The sequence below is a fragment of the Vombatus ursinus genome, unplaced genomic scaffold, assembly GCF_900497805.2.
Source record: "Vombatus ursinus unplaced genomic scaffold, bare-nosed wombat genome assembly UNPS02014822.1, whole genome shotgun sequence".
NCBI lineage: Eukaryota > Metazoa > Chordata > Mammalia > Diprotodontia > Vombatidae > Vombatus > Vombatus ursinus.
This window is the reverse complement of record NW_020954600.1, coordinates 14,982,210-14,996,501: the sequence shown is the minus strand read 5'-3', so window position 1 is coordinate 14,996,501 and position 14,292 is coordinate 14,982,210. Positions and strand designations below refer to the sequence as shown.

General features: G+C 35.3%; 1 protein-coding gene across 1 annotated transcript in view; it reads right to left on the bottom strand.

The window, feature by feature from the left end:
• CCDC73 (coiled-coil domain containing 73) overlaps positions 1-14,292 on the bottom strand; it is a 116,181-nt gene that overhangs the window by 10,634 nt on the left and 91,255 nt on the right. Inside the window, 6 exon segments of the mRNA XM_027837895.1 lie at positions 678-811; positions 5,119-6,681; positions 8,585-8,689; positions 10,770-10,834; positions 11,300-11,325; positions 12,260-12,400. Of these exon segments, the coding sequence (XP_027693696.1) occupies positions 678-811; positions 5,119-6,681; positions 8,585-8,689; positions 10,770-10,834; positions 11,300-11,325; positions 12,260-12,400 (2,034 nt within the window).

The window sequence follows — 14,292 nt, the reverse complement described above, 5'->3', positions numbered from 1 at the left end:
TTGAAAGTTTTGCTCACTAAGATACTGTAAACTTTATAGATCTAACCAAATGAGCTGTCAGCTATGGTTAGTTACCTCTCAGCTGACAAATGGACCCCAGGGAGCGATATGATCTCTTTTTGGACACTTTGGTTCCAATACATATATAGCATAGAAGGGTATGTAAGGTATTTGGCATTTTCACACACAGTGTTCCCTGTTCTTATTGGAGTATCTTTTAAATCAATTTATACATTTACTATATTAAACATGTTTTAAAAAGACAAATTGAGTTCACAAGGAAAACATCTATATTAAAACCATTATTAAAACTAAAAATTTCTGATGTGATTGTTTTTCAAGAAATCATTCTTATAGAAAATATCACAAACACAGAATGAGAAAATATGGCATTATTCCCAAATTTTGGCAACTATTTTTCTGGAAGTACACAATGCACCACCACCTCGCACTCTCCTTCCAAAAACAGGCTGGATAACATCTGTTTGATTTATATACTGTGACTTTTTCCTGGTGTTTTCTATCAACCTTAATTGTGAAAAATGGTGCCACGTTGCCCTCTTGATATTATTTTGGAGATCGGTTAGGTCTTAAAGCATCCAGATGCGTACAGTTCTACACATATCTGTGGAATTAGCTCACTAAGGTCTGTTTGGCCATATTTTTAATTGACTCACATGTTCTGTGGGAAAAGGAGAATCATAAAAAGTCTTTGCAATCGCATTCCACTCTTCCCTGGGATCTCTCTTGGGACTTGGCTGGATACTTGAGTTAGTCCAAGTGTCAGCCTCTCTGTTAATGCTGGTAGTATCTGATTGACAAAAAGGAAATGGAAACAACTGCATTTTATTCTCTAGACACTCATTTTAGTGACTGAACTTCTGGTTTATCTCTGATCATATGCTTTAAAAAAGTAATCAGATTCCGATTTTATTTTTACTATGAATACTTTACTGTTTTCCTATACTTTGATCTTGTACTATGGCATTTCATTTAGCAAGACAAGCAGAGAGAAAGATGTTCAAGCCTAGGCCTTTCTAAAACCTGATGATTACTGTCTATTAACAATTTAAAGATATAGAGGCTATCACAAATAATACCAATAAATACAACTGAAATAAAATTAAGGTGATATCTTCTGAAACAATATAACACAATAAAAATGTTATCTTTACTTCTATGGATCACTTCATTGCCTACACAAGCAAACTTTAACATCAGGGTGTTTTTTTTGGTTTTTGAATATACATGAATTCAAACTAACCAGGGAGAAGGCAAATAGAATTAGTGGACAGTTGAAATTATAGAACATGTTTAAAGATATGCAGTCCTATTAATTTAGAGCACATACAGCAATTAATAAATACAGTCTAGTAAGGCTGATTGGAAATGATAGTGTTTGAACACACCACTGGAACCACAAATCCCAGAAGTACTGAAAAAGACAGTAAACAATTCACTGTCTAGAAAAGGTCCTTAGGCTTTAATGAACAATATTTTCTAATTAGCTAATCAATGTGATACCATTAGGTAAATGTTTTTATAAAAAATGAAGGCATTTTAAAAAGTGATTCTCGACAATAGTGTAAACATTCTCGCCTTCATCTATTTAAAACTTAATGTGAATTTGAAGAATTTGTAAGGTAAAGTTTGGCTCAGCTCCTGTCCCAGTTTTCACAAATTCCAAATTCATGAAATAATCCAAATTAATTATTACTATTTAGTAATAACCTTACTCTGGAAAAACAAATATTGACTTTGTTTTGGCAAAATTTATTTTCAATAGTAGTTTCTACTTTTCCTGTTGAGAAAATGGGGGTCAGGACTCTAGTACCTGGATTCAAATCCAGCCACTACACTTCTTAGCTGTATGACTTTGGGCAAGTCATTTTATTTCTTTAACCTGCTACCTCATCTGTAAAATAGGAATAAGAATCCTCGTGCTATCTACCTTATAGGCATGTTGTGAGGAAAGTGATTTGCAAACTGTGAAGTGCTATGTAAATATGAGCTGTTATTCTTCTCCATGCAATATGGGACAAGCCATGTAAAAATAAGCATTTTTAGATGAATGTAACTAGTCCATTAAAATACATGATAAATGACCCCTAGAATAATATCATGCTGTCCCACAGTCACTTAGCCAATTAATTGTGTAAAATAAGAATTGAATAGTTAACTTCGTCTCTGTTCCATGTAAACATGGTCTCACCTAACACTGTGCTTTGCCAAAACCAATTAAGGACATTAATACATGCACAGCACAGTGTCTGGCACATCGTAGGTGTTTAACCAATGCATGTTAATGTGACTTGGCATTAGCTATGATATGCTTGAATATAAATTCTATTGATGAAACTATATAATTTAAATAGAAAAACTATTTTTCTTTTCAATTTTACAGTTTCCTTTAGAAGTCCATATCTCTAAGGGGCAGCTAGGTGGCACAGTGGATAGAGCACCGGCCCTGAAGTCGGGAGGACCTGAGTTCAAATCCGGTCTCAGACCAGACACTTGACACTTACTGGCTGTGTGACCCAGGCCAAGTCACTTAACCCCAATTGTCCATATCCTTTAAGCCTGAAAGCACCAGAGAACCATTTTTAGAATCTCCACTCCCTTAACTAGATAAATGCATTTTGCTAAAATGGTACAATTCACTTAGGAGCTAATCCTACTAAAACTCTAGCGTGAGATTACCAAGAAAAAAATAAACAGGATTTTCCTCATGATTATGTGATATTCAGAACTATAGCATAATTATCATGAATATTTATAAAACATCCATTATTCATAACATAATGAACAATGTATTATTTTCATAAGCTATATTTCAAAAGTTATCATTTAAAAATTTATAACTTTTCAAATTATAATTTTAGCATCATAATATGAATCATAGAATTTGAGAGTTGGAAGGGCTGTAGTTGGACATCTAGTCCAACCCATACTGGAAAGTGATCCCCCCATCACAGATTCAGCAAGTGGTTGTTGAACTTAAAGAGCTCCAAGGAGGGGTGACTCCCGACCTCTTGAGGCTGCCCATCCTACTCCTGAGCGCTCTCCTTGGTAGGAAATCTTTCCTGACATCAAGCCTAAATTTGCTTCTTCTCAGCTTCCACCCATTGCCCCTAGTTCTGAAGAAACTGAGTGTCAGGCACTGTGCTAAGCAACTGGGATACAAAGAAAGGTAAAAAACACAAACGTGGTCCCTGCCCACAAGGAACTCACGTTCTACTGGGGGAAACATCATGCAAACAATTTTGTAAATACAAGATCTGTACAAAGTAAATGGAAGATAATCTTGGAGGGAGGGCATTGGAGGGGGATAAGCATGGAGAAGGAAAGGCCTCCTGTAGAAGGTGAGATTTGAGCTAAGTCAAAGGAAGCCAGGAGGTAGAGGTGAGAAGGAAGGGCATTCTAGGCATGGAGTTTGGAGATGGAGTGCTGCGTATGAGGAAAGGCAAGTAGACCAGTGTAGCTGTATTGTTGTATACATGGAGAGATGTAAACTAGAAGTCTCAAAAGGTAGAAAAGGTTGAGATTGTTCAGGGTTTTAAATAGTAAATAGTGATTTTATATGTAAAGTAAAATGACAAGGGGCAGACTTGTTGGGAGCCCCTAGTAAGGCCCTCATCACCTCTCACCGAGATGATTGCCAACAGTCTTCCAGTAGGTTTCCCTGCCTCGGGTCTCTCCCTTTCCTCCTCCTGTCATTACCCTCCATTCTCCACCCAGCTGCCAAGGTGTCATCTTCCTGAAGTCTAGGCATTGACCCAGCAATTCCTGGGTCCTTTCATTCTCCAGAGGGCCCTCTCGAAGTTCCTAGTTTGGCTGTTGCTTCCCTATTTGGTCTGGTGTCTCATCTGGACAGGTTAATACATGGCAGGGCTACGCCAGGCAGATCACTTGGCCTCTAAGCTGCTACCAGACTGGACCAAGCCGCTATCTTGCCCCTGGGCTCTTCCCTTAAAGGGCATAGTGAATCTGCTGCTAGAGCCAGTTTGCTAGATTCCCTGGGTTTGCTTCAGTTGGGTGGTACTGAGTTCTCTTCAGCTGGAATGTTACAGTGTTCTTTTCATCTCAAAAGCTACTATTTTTTCATGTAGGCCAACACTCAATCCTTAGCCTAGAATGAACAGAAGATGCTCCTCTTGGAGTCCCTCAGATGCTCAGCGCTGAGGCCAGTCACCCAGCAGATTCTAGATTAGGTCCAGGCTCTCCCTTTGGACAGCTTTTCCTGGTTCAGTGTTAGTTTCCTCAGCCAGGGACTTTCTTAGCTTATGGTGAGCTAATACTTCCCAGACTCCTGGAGCATTTTGTAGATGAGAGGCAAAGGTATGAATGTATCCATTTGAACTTGAATACAAGTTCATTGTCTCATTAGCCTTTTCATATACAACAGAACAAACCTCAGGCCCTAAGGTGTGAAATGTTTCTTTCATATCACTCCCCCTTTATATTTCAATGTCTCTGTCTTTTAGCCCTCACTACCTTTTGCTAAGTAAAAGAAAGATCATGTTTAGTAGGTTTCTCTCTTTTCTCACAAATTTGCAGCATGTGTTTATTTTTTTTTTAAATAGGCTTATTGAATCTTTTGTTTTTATATCACCTATATTTCCCAATGTATCTCTCCTTTCCCACCTCGCGGAGAGCCATCCCTTATAAGAAAGAAGAAAAAAAGAAGGAAAAAAACAGTGCAGCAAAACTAAACAAGATGTCAAAGAAGTCTTATATTACGTGCAGTCTTCTACACTCATAGTTTCCCTCTCCCTTAACTCTGCAAAAAAAAAAAAAATAGGATGAGGATACACATATATTTCAATAAAGGACTTTTTTTTATCTTGCCCATTTTTCTTTTTAGAGAGAAATTATTTGCTAAAATTTTCTAAATGCAATTTTACTTCCTGTTCCAAGCTGATGGTGTTGGTCCAGGTTTGCTGCTAAAGGAAAATGATAAGTCTTCATGTAATGCAACTTTCTCTACCTTTTAATGAGGCTTAAGGAAAAATACCCCAAGTTTCATAAGTTAATTGAAACTTGATCTTTCTTAGAAAAAGCAGACCAAAAGATTTGAAACATAACCATAATTCTAAGTCAAATTATTTTTCCTCTTACCCATGACAGCATCCAGGCCAAGATTTTGACAAAGTGTCTTTGAAGGAATCTTTTTGTTTTCTGATGAACCCACCAGTCTCTCTTTTAGCAACAAAGGCACCTTGGAAGCCAAAGTGTTCATTGTTTGAATTTCAACTTGATTTACTTTTGGCCAAGGACAAGGGTCTAAAAAATTTAAGTTTACTGGAGTTTTCTCAGTTTCTTTATCTGAAGTTGAAAGATCAAAGGCTGACCTTCCACTTCTGTTTACTAAATCTCCAGATGGCTTTATGTGAAACGAGCAAGATTCTTCCAGCTGTCCTTCAATATATTTTCTTTCTGAATCTGTGTTACTTAATGAGTCTGTTTTCTCTCTTGTACTGTTTAACAATGTATGCTGCTGTGCCTTAACGTGACTAACAAGGAAGGGGTCATTTTTTGCGATGGATTTGTCCTTAGCTTCACTCATCTGAGTATCATTCACTTGACTCTCTTTGCTGGAAAGACCTGCTGTGCCTGTGGTGGTTTTCCTGATAGTAAGCTTTTGAATGGTACTTTCCACATCTTTGGCCTGTGAAACATCTATATTCTGCGAGGTAACTTGAAAACGACAGACGGTCACATTTTCATCACCTTCTACCTGCTTAGGATCATCCTGTTTGGGTTGATGGCTCTTTATTTCATTCAAGTTTTTCCAACCAACTATTTCCCTTGGACTTGGGGTGGTTTTTCCTGAGATGGGCATCATATTAAAGGATTTTTTTGGACTCTCACAATATACTTTCCTATTATCATTTAAGGCAGCAAGTGAATTTGGGTTATTAATTGTTGTACCACAGGTACTATTTAGGTCCATTTTCCCCAATGTATCACATGTCTGTTGAGCATAAGAACAAGTTTGCTTATGTTGTGGACCATCACATTCTCTTTTATACAATGGATGTGTTTCATTTGATTTATACTCTTTATAATCTGAGACACAATAACTGGAATCCCTTGAGCTGTCCTTCAGACACTCAATAGAATTATCTTTTGCAATTAGGGAAAGATTCACTTCAGCTTCTTTGAGGCCATTATTTGGAATTTCTTCATTTACAGAGTCTTCAGTGCCAAGACTCATCCTGGATTCTTGTTTGGATGTTTCAATCCCAGAAACATCTTCACCACATTGTACATTACTCATGTCATGATTGGTGTCAGGAAGTTTTTCCTGGACAGGCTTGCTACGACCAGTTTCTGAAGCCGCATTTGCACTGTGGAGAGTGAACTCTTGAGTTCTATCTTGAAGAATCCTCCCTGTTTCCACTGATATTTCTGTTATTGAGTAAGGATTATTCAGTGTCTGAAATTCCACACAACCAAAACCTCTTTCTAAGCACATTTTGTCTTTTGTTTGTGTAGCTTCTGCATTTCTCAAGCCAGCAGTGCATACTCGCCAGGTCTGCCCTTGACGCAGTAAATCTTTATCTGGACTGAAAGCTTTGCTTTGGGAACTTTTAACCAGTTTTTCTTCAGAGAGTTCTTCAGTTTTTCTTTCTTTAGTAAGATGAATTTTTTTCTCATTGTTTTCAAAAAACTGTAATTCTGCCATAAAGAGAATATACAAAAAAGAAGTCAATAAAAGAATACCTGCTTTTGTTTTCTTTTTTTTTGTCAAATTTAGTTCTAGATGCTATTTCACTAATCAGTAGAACTCAAATGTAATTATATCAATGTCATTTAAATACAAAAAATGATTTTAAATTTATTGACATTATCTAAATAGAGAATGGCAGTTTCTTCATATGCAAAAAAGGGAAAATAATACCAAGAGTAACTGGTCATGAGGTTTTAATAAGATAATAAATGCAGAATATTTTGAAAATTTTAAGACAGTATATAAAATTTCAGGACTTTCCTGGGCCTCACTTTCCCCATCCAAAAAATGTAGGGATGGACTAGATAACTTCTCAGGTTCCTTCTATCTTTAATTCTGTAATCTACATAAAAGACACAATTAACTTGCTAAAGAAAAAAAAACAAACGAACAAGGTAAAGATATTTAATGCTATTCAAACTAACTTGTAAGTATAATTACAGAAACAGTTTTGGTTGAGAAAAGCACTCATATGTAATCTTATATTAAAAAAGGTAATTAAATTATTTAATTAATACATACAATTGACTTCTCTAGACCGTTATTTCTTTTCATGTGTACAGTACAATTCTAAGCATTAACTGATTATTAAAAGACTAATCTGTTTGATGGGTTTTGCTCTAATCTCCAGCACTATCCAGGTTTTTCAAACTTAGGACTGTGCATAGTTCAAAGTTGTCAAATGCTTTCTTGAGATCAGAAATGTACATTTTTTTACTACCTTAATCTTTCAAACACTAGGAATGGTTTCTTCATACAAAACTATTTGGCTTGCACAAATTGAGTAAAAATATCTAAAATCAGAGGAATCAATGATAAATCTGCTCATTTTTGCTCAACTAAGCACTGATTACAAATTATGAGTCTTGGATTTACCATTTAGAAAACCTCAATACCTAAAGTTGTCAAGTGGTTGGGTTTTTTTTTAATTTCTCTAATTGAATGGCTTTTGGCTTCTACTACTATCTGCTCTAAGAACTTAGGCTAAATGAAATGATCCCATCAACCACAAAACCTATGAGTTCTTCAAAATGTTTCTCACATAGATCTCTTGCTTTCTTCTTCTTCTTCTCTTCTTTTTCTCTTCTTCTACTGCTACTACTGCTACTGCTACTACTACTACTACTATTACTACTTTGTTTCAGGTGCTTATCCTGTCATACCCTTATTGTAAAGGTCTAATAACTAGTTTCCTTGCCCTGATTTCTCTCTTCCACAATCCATACTGCAAATCACTGCCATATTGGTTTTTATAAAACAGTGCTTTCATCAAGTCATTACTACTCAAAAATCTTTAGTGGTTCCCCACTAGCTTTGGAATAAAGTCTAAATTGCCCAGCTTGACCTTCTACAATCTGACCCAAATTTATCTTTATAGCATGACCTTTGGCTACTCCCCTACATAAATCCTCTGATCCAGCCCAATTGGTTTATTCATTAAACTCCCCAAACATACAACCTATTTTCCAACCTCCCTGTCTTTGTTCAGACTGTTTCCTTCTTTAATAGGGCCTTTTGTCTTCCTCTCCAACTATTTAAATCTCATCCATCCGTCAGAGTCCATCTCATATTCTGCCTTCTCTATGAAGCATCCTTGATTAGCCCTGTCTAAAATGAGTGATTTCTTCTCTGAACTTCTATATATGATACTTAAGCTCTAAACACCTCATTTGGTCTTGTATTATATTGGTTGCCTACTTTATAATTTCTAGTTCAAACATTTTATCTTCCCAACTGGAATGTGAGAGTGTTGAGGGAAGGAACCATAGTTTATATTTCTTTGTTATCTCCCCAGAAGTAAAAGAGTGATCTCAGCATGCAGATATGAAACTATTAGTTCAATAATATTACCTTCTGAATTTCTCTCTTGGTCTTGGTTATTTTTTCCTATTAGTATATATTCAATGTTTGAACAAAAATTCATGGTATTTATTGCAGTTATTTCTTGCTGAGGATTCAATTCTTTACCATTCTGATATAAAATAGAAAAATTGGTTTGAAATTTAAAAAGAATTATAAGAACATATAGTATATTTATTTGACTATGAGACTAGACTTAACTGAATGAAGTGGGATTTCAAATCAGCAGTTCACATTTGTCTGTCTTTCTTTTCTTTAATCTTTCAAAAGACAAATGATTTTGACAAAAGTTGGTACACTTACTGTGGTCATCATAGGGTATTCAAATGGGCAAATTAGGTCTGTATTTCACCTAACTACTAACTAGTATGTTAAGGGCTAGGCATTACATTATATTGTTGGAATATTAGCATCTTAGTAATAATTTTATGATTGTCAGTTCTCAAAGGATTAAAATAATTGCCCAATTACTTGGTCATATGTGCTATTCTACATTTCCTTCTATAAGCAAACAGACATTCATGCTAGAATTACTTGCAATTAGCCACTTTCAAGTTCTGTGATCTTCATGAATAATAATGATTTGGCAATGATAACGTCAGAAGTAAATATTTTAAGAAGCCCAACTTTGTGAAAATCATGTAAAAATGTCTTATAAAACAAAGTAGGAGTAATCATTTACATGACCAAATAATTCACAAAAATCACAATCTCTAAGAACTGGAAGGAACCTCAAAGGTCACCTAATCAAAGCTGAACCTCTATTGGATTCTCCTTCACAACACCCACAACAGGTCAAAAAGCCTTCACTTTAAAACTTCAACCAGGGGTAACCTGTTACCCCCAAAGATGGTACATTCATTTGTAGATGGCCCTAATTGTTAGGAAGTTTTTCTTTAGGTTCTGAGCCCAAATCTCCCTCTTTGCAACTATCGCCTACAACCCTCAGTTCTCCCCTCTGGGGCTCACTAAAGGAAACCTAATTCCTCTTCCATATAACGTTTTCAAACCCTTGAAGACAATCATTCCCCCGGTTCCAGAGTCTTCTCTAGGCTGAGCTACCTTTTAATTGATATGAAGATATGGTATGGTTTTAAGAGACTTCATCATACTGGTCCTCCTATCTGGATGGCTCCAGCTTGCCAATAACCTTTGCAAAATGAGGCACCCCAAACAGAGCATGCTATTCTAGATATGATCTGGTGAGAGTAAAGTATAGTGGAAGTATCATCTATGATCTGGATGATACTATGCCTCTCTTAATGCAGCCTAAGCTCACATTGGTTTTCTGGGCTGACATTTTGCACTGTTGGCACATTCTAAGTTTTCCATCCCTTAAATACCCTAGATCTTTTTCATATAAATTGTTGCCTAACCATGCCTCCCCTACCTTGTGAAGTAAATTTTTTGAACCACAGTCAGGAACTTTACATCTTAATTAATTTCATGTTACCAGACTTAGCTCATTGTTTTAAACCAAAGAGTGGATCCTGACTGCCATCCACTGTGTTTACCATCCCTCTCACCTCTGTGTTACCTGAAAAACTGATAAGCATGACCTTGATTCCTCACTCTCCCTTACTGTGCATAATCAATCAGTTACCTCCATAACATCTCTTGTATCTATCCCTCTTTCTCTGCTCTCATGTGGCCAACACCCTAGTTCAGGATCTGATGGTTTCTCCCCCAGACCCTTACAATAGTCTTCTACTTGATCTCTCTGCTGAGTCTCTCCCCTATCTCATTTCATTCTCTACACAACTGCCAAAGACATTTTCCTAAAGCATGGTTCTGACTGTGCCATTTCCCTGGTCAACAAATTCCGGTAGTTCCCTACTATCTTTAGGACCAAATATAAATTCTACTGTTGGGCATGTAAAGCACTTCAACAAATTGGCTCCAATCTATCTTTCCAACTTCAATTTACATTAGTTTTCATCACACACTCTACTGTCTAGCCAAACTGACCCCCTTAATGTTCCTCATGCAAGACACATCACATGCTACTCAGCTTATTCAGGCTATCCACCATATACCTAGAATGCCCTCCTTCCTCAGCTCCCCTACCTTATAATCCCTAGTTTCCTTCTAAGCTCACTTCAAATAGCACTTCCTACATCATGAGACCTTTCCTGATCCCCTCCCAAAATTAACATATTTGTTTTGTTTATATTTTGCATATACTTATATGTGCTCATATTCCTTATGGACAGGGACTGTTTCATTTCTGTCTCTATATCCCTAGTGCCTGGCACATAGTAGGCACTTAATAAATGCTTGATGATTAATCTATGTTTATTATCAGAATAAAGAATTTTAGTACTTCTAACTAACTTAAACAATTACCAATCCTTATTTAACTAAATCTAACATTATAGACATTTTATTTTCCAGAGTCCAAGGCCTTTCTAGGCTATGTCATTCAGTGCTTTGGTTCCCAAAACTGCAGAACACTTACAACATGAATGTTTGCCACACTGGTTTATGGTCTTTGTTCTATCTGGCTTGCTTCGTTCACTTGTGGTTCTGCCTTTTAAAAGCCTTGGCTGCTTGTATTATCAGCAGTAAGTATCAGTTTTACTTGACACATTTCTGTATAGTGGCAGTTGCTGAAGGCACGTCTTTTCCTTTACCCATCACCCCTTCCCACCCCCCACCCCTGTTTCCATATCACTCAATAGCTCCAGCTGGCTTTTTTCCGTACACTAATGTTCTTCCATCTTTCCTTGTCCCTATCACAACAGAAACAAAATCAACATGTTATACAGTTATATCTACTTAAGACCCCACAATTCCTGCTTTCTAGTTGGGACACAGGAACACCGTTGACCAGTTTTTTAACATAGTTTTTTAACATAGGTGGGTACTTATGGCTCTTATCCACTTATTATTCTTATAGGTTCTCTTTCCCCAAAGGTTATTTAATATTCAATTGAATTTGCCTAACTAAACCGAATTTTATCATCCCTTCCTGATGTGTTCCTAGCACTGTGACTTGTGCATAGTAGAAGGCATTATATTAATAATTTACACATAATGGACCCTGTTTGTTGAATGAATAATTGGATACTTCTAACAATTTCATAACTGATTATTATTTTCCCTTAATGGAACAAACCTGTTTTCTCAACTGAACACATTTTGAATGGACAAAACAATTCTTAAATAACTATAATGACTTTCTAATAATTATAAAACTCATCTAACAATGGTGATGTCAAATTCTGTGATAATTTTTAAAATAATATTAGTCATCTTCAAATGAAAAACAAAGGAAAACACCAGCAATTTTGTTAACATTTAATAATTATGCATTTATGTGATGTTTTAGAATTCTGCTCTGCTTTTCAGTAGCAATAAATCAAATTAAATAATGAAAACAGGGGTAGAAATTTCATGATTGAATATGAATTGAGGTTTTTTTAATAATTAAAAAATTTGCTGAAATCCACAAAAAGTTATTAATTCATTGGAAACCTAATGGCAGAAGACCAGTTACTGCTCTAATCATTTTAGCTAGTCATGATCAAATATTAAAGGCTGTAAAAAATGGGCACACATTTTTAAGTTACAATATATATACAATATAGCTGAAGTAGGGGGAAATCTTCAATAATGATTTAAATTTTTTGCATATTTATACTCACTAAAATACTTAAGTTTTACCTGAAGCTTATTATCTTGCTCAAAAAATACATTCTTCTGAGAAGATAATTCATTACAGCTTTGTTGTAATTTAAGATGAGCTTCTTTAACTGACATCAACTCATTTTTAATCTCATCTATTTCTTCAATGAGTTTTTTCTCCTATAATAAAATCATAACAAATAAATAAGACAATTTAAGTTTTATCTGAAAATAAGAAATATCTACTGTGCTTGAGTTAACATTTAAAAATATTAATGACACCGTGACATTTTGGAAAATGATTAAAAATAAAACAACTTCTAAGTAATATGAAAAAGAGTTTTTGCAAAAAGTAGTAAATCAAAAAGTATAAAAGGTTATTTGCACATGTTTTACTTCATTTATTTCTAAAATTTTGCAGTACTTATTTCAAATTGCATTTAAATTAATTTACCCTAGTAAGCTAGTTGAGAAGTACTATGTGTTTGGTGGAAGTTTAATTGAACCTAACAACTATAGCCAACATTTGTTCACACTGGTCATGAAAATTCATAAACTTCTCTCAAGGACACCAGTTCTTCAACAAGTAAAATCCTACCCACAAGAAAGTCCCTCCTGGCAAAAAACAGCCTGAAATAATTCAGGGTTGACCTCACTTACCTTATCAGTAATGAGCTTCTCCTTTGGACTCTACACTTTGCAAACTCGCATCACATAATATACATTAGTTATCTGTGTATGTGTCTCATCCCCCTTTTAAACTATAAACTCAATGAAGGCAGAGACTATGAACCTACAACTTTTCTTTCACAATGCACAGAGGGCAGTGCTCTTTATGTTTGCTGTCATTTAACTTTATGTTTTATTCCTTCCTCATCTCTCTCTTCTCTGTTGCTTTCTCTTTCTGAATCTCTCCCTGTCTGTATCTCTGTCTCTCATTTCTTAATTTAGTTCAAGATTCATAGACTCAGGTGGATTTAAAGACTGTGTAGTTGACTTCATTCTACAAAGGGAACTATTTTCCCACTTTTGGCTTTATGCTTGCATGACCTAAAATCCAGGTTCACTATATACCTAGCCAAAATACAAAGTGGTATGCATAACACAACTCTTTCAAGTGCTCAAAAATATTCTATACATAATTCAATATTCTTTTATAGAATTTGATTTAATTTTTTTGTCAACTGATTATTTGACAAAAAGTAGAACTGGTAGTATAAAGCATTAGTGACATAAAGCATGACTTTATTCACTCATATATTTTCTGAAACATTTTACCTGTACCTTCACAATTTTTTTCAGGCATTCCTAGATTCTTAGTCATCTTCTTAGAGTTAGTGAGAAACCACATGTGGATCAAAACAGAAATAAAGAATATAGAGCCTGTCTCCCACTCCAAAACATTTGCTTACAGCCATGAACAAGCTTTCTCTTATTAAACTATTTTCTATTTAGTACTGAAATGCTGAGGGAGTGGGCTTAATTGTTGATGAAGCTAGAAACTATAGGATAAAACTGATTTCTTACAATTTCTATATGTGGAGTACCATGAGTAGATATGAATGTTAATTTTTTTAAAACTCAGTTGACATTTTTATGCAGGTGGAATGTTTAGTACCATATTCTCTTTCTCTATTATAGCTTCCCTTATTCTGTTCTATGGTGTCTTAGTTAATGTTATTTTCTGTTCATTTCTCTGAGTATGCATTAACTATGATCAACAGAAATGGAAATAATTATGTATGTTGCTTGACATTAAAAACTAAACTTTACTGAGTGTAAAGTAATACTACTATTTTCTAAAGTGAATTTAGAAAAGATTAACAATGTAACTTACAAAAAAGGTATGAACCAACCATCTGCTTTTTATTCTAATGCAATAGTTAATTGGCAAATAATATCCTTTAAATTAATTATAATCACATCCAATTATTACTGGAAACTATGATGCTGCAACTGAATTGAAAAGGTAAAAAAAGAACTAGGTGTACCAAATTTTAAGAATATTTGTCAAGCCAAACTATTTGCAATGGACATGCACAGGAAGATGCAGAGGTAAATAAGATATGGTT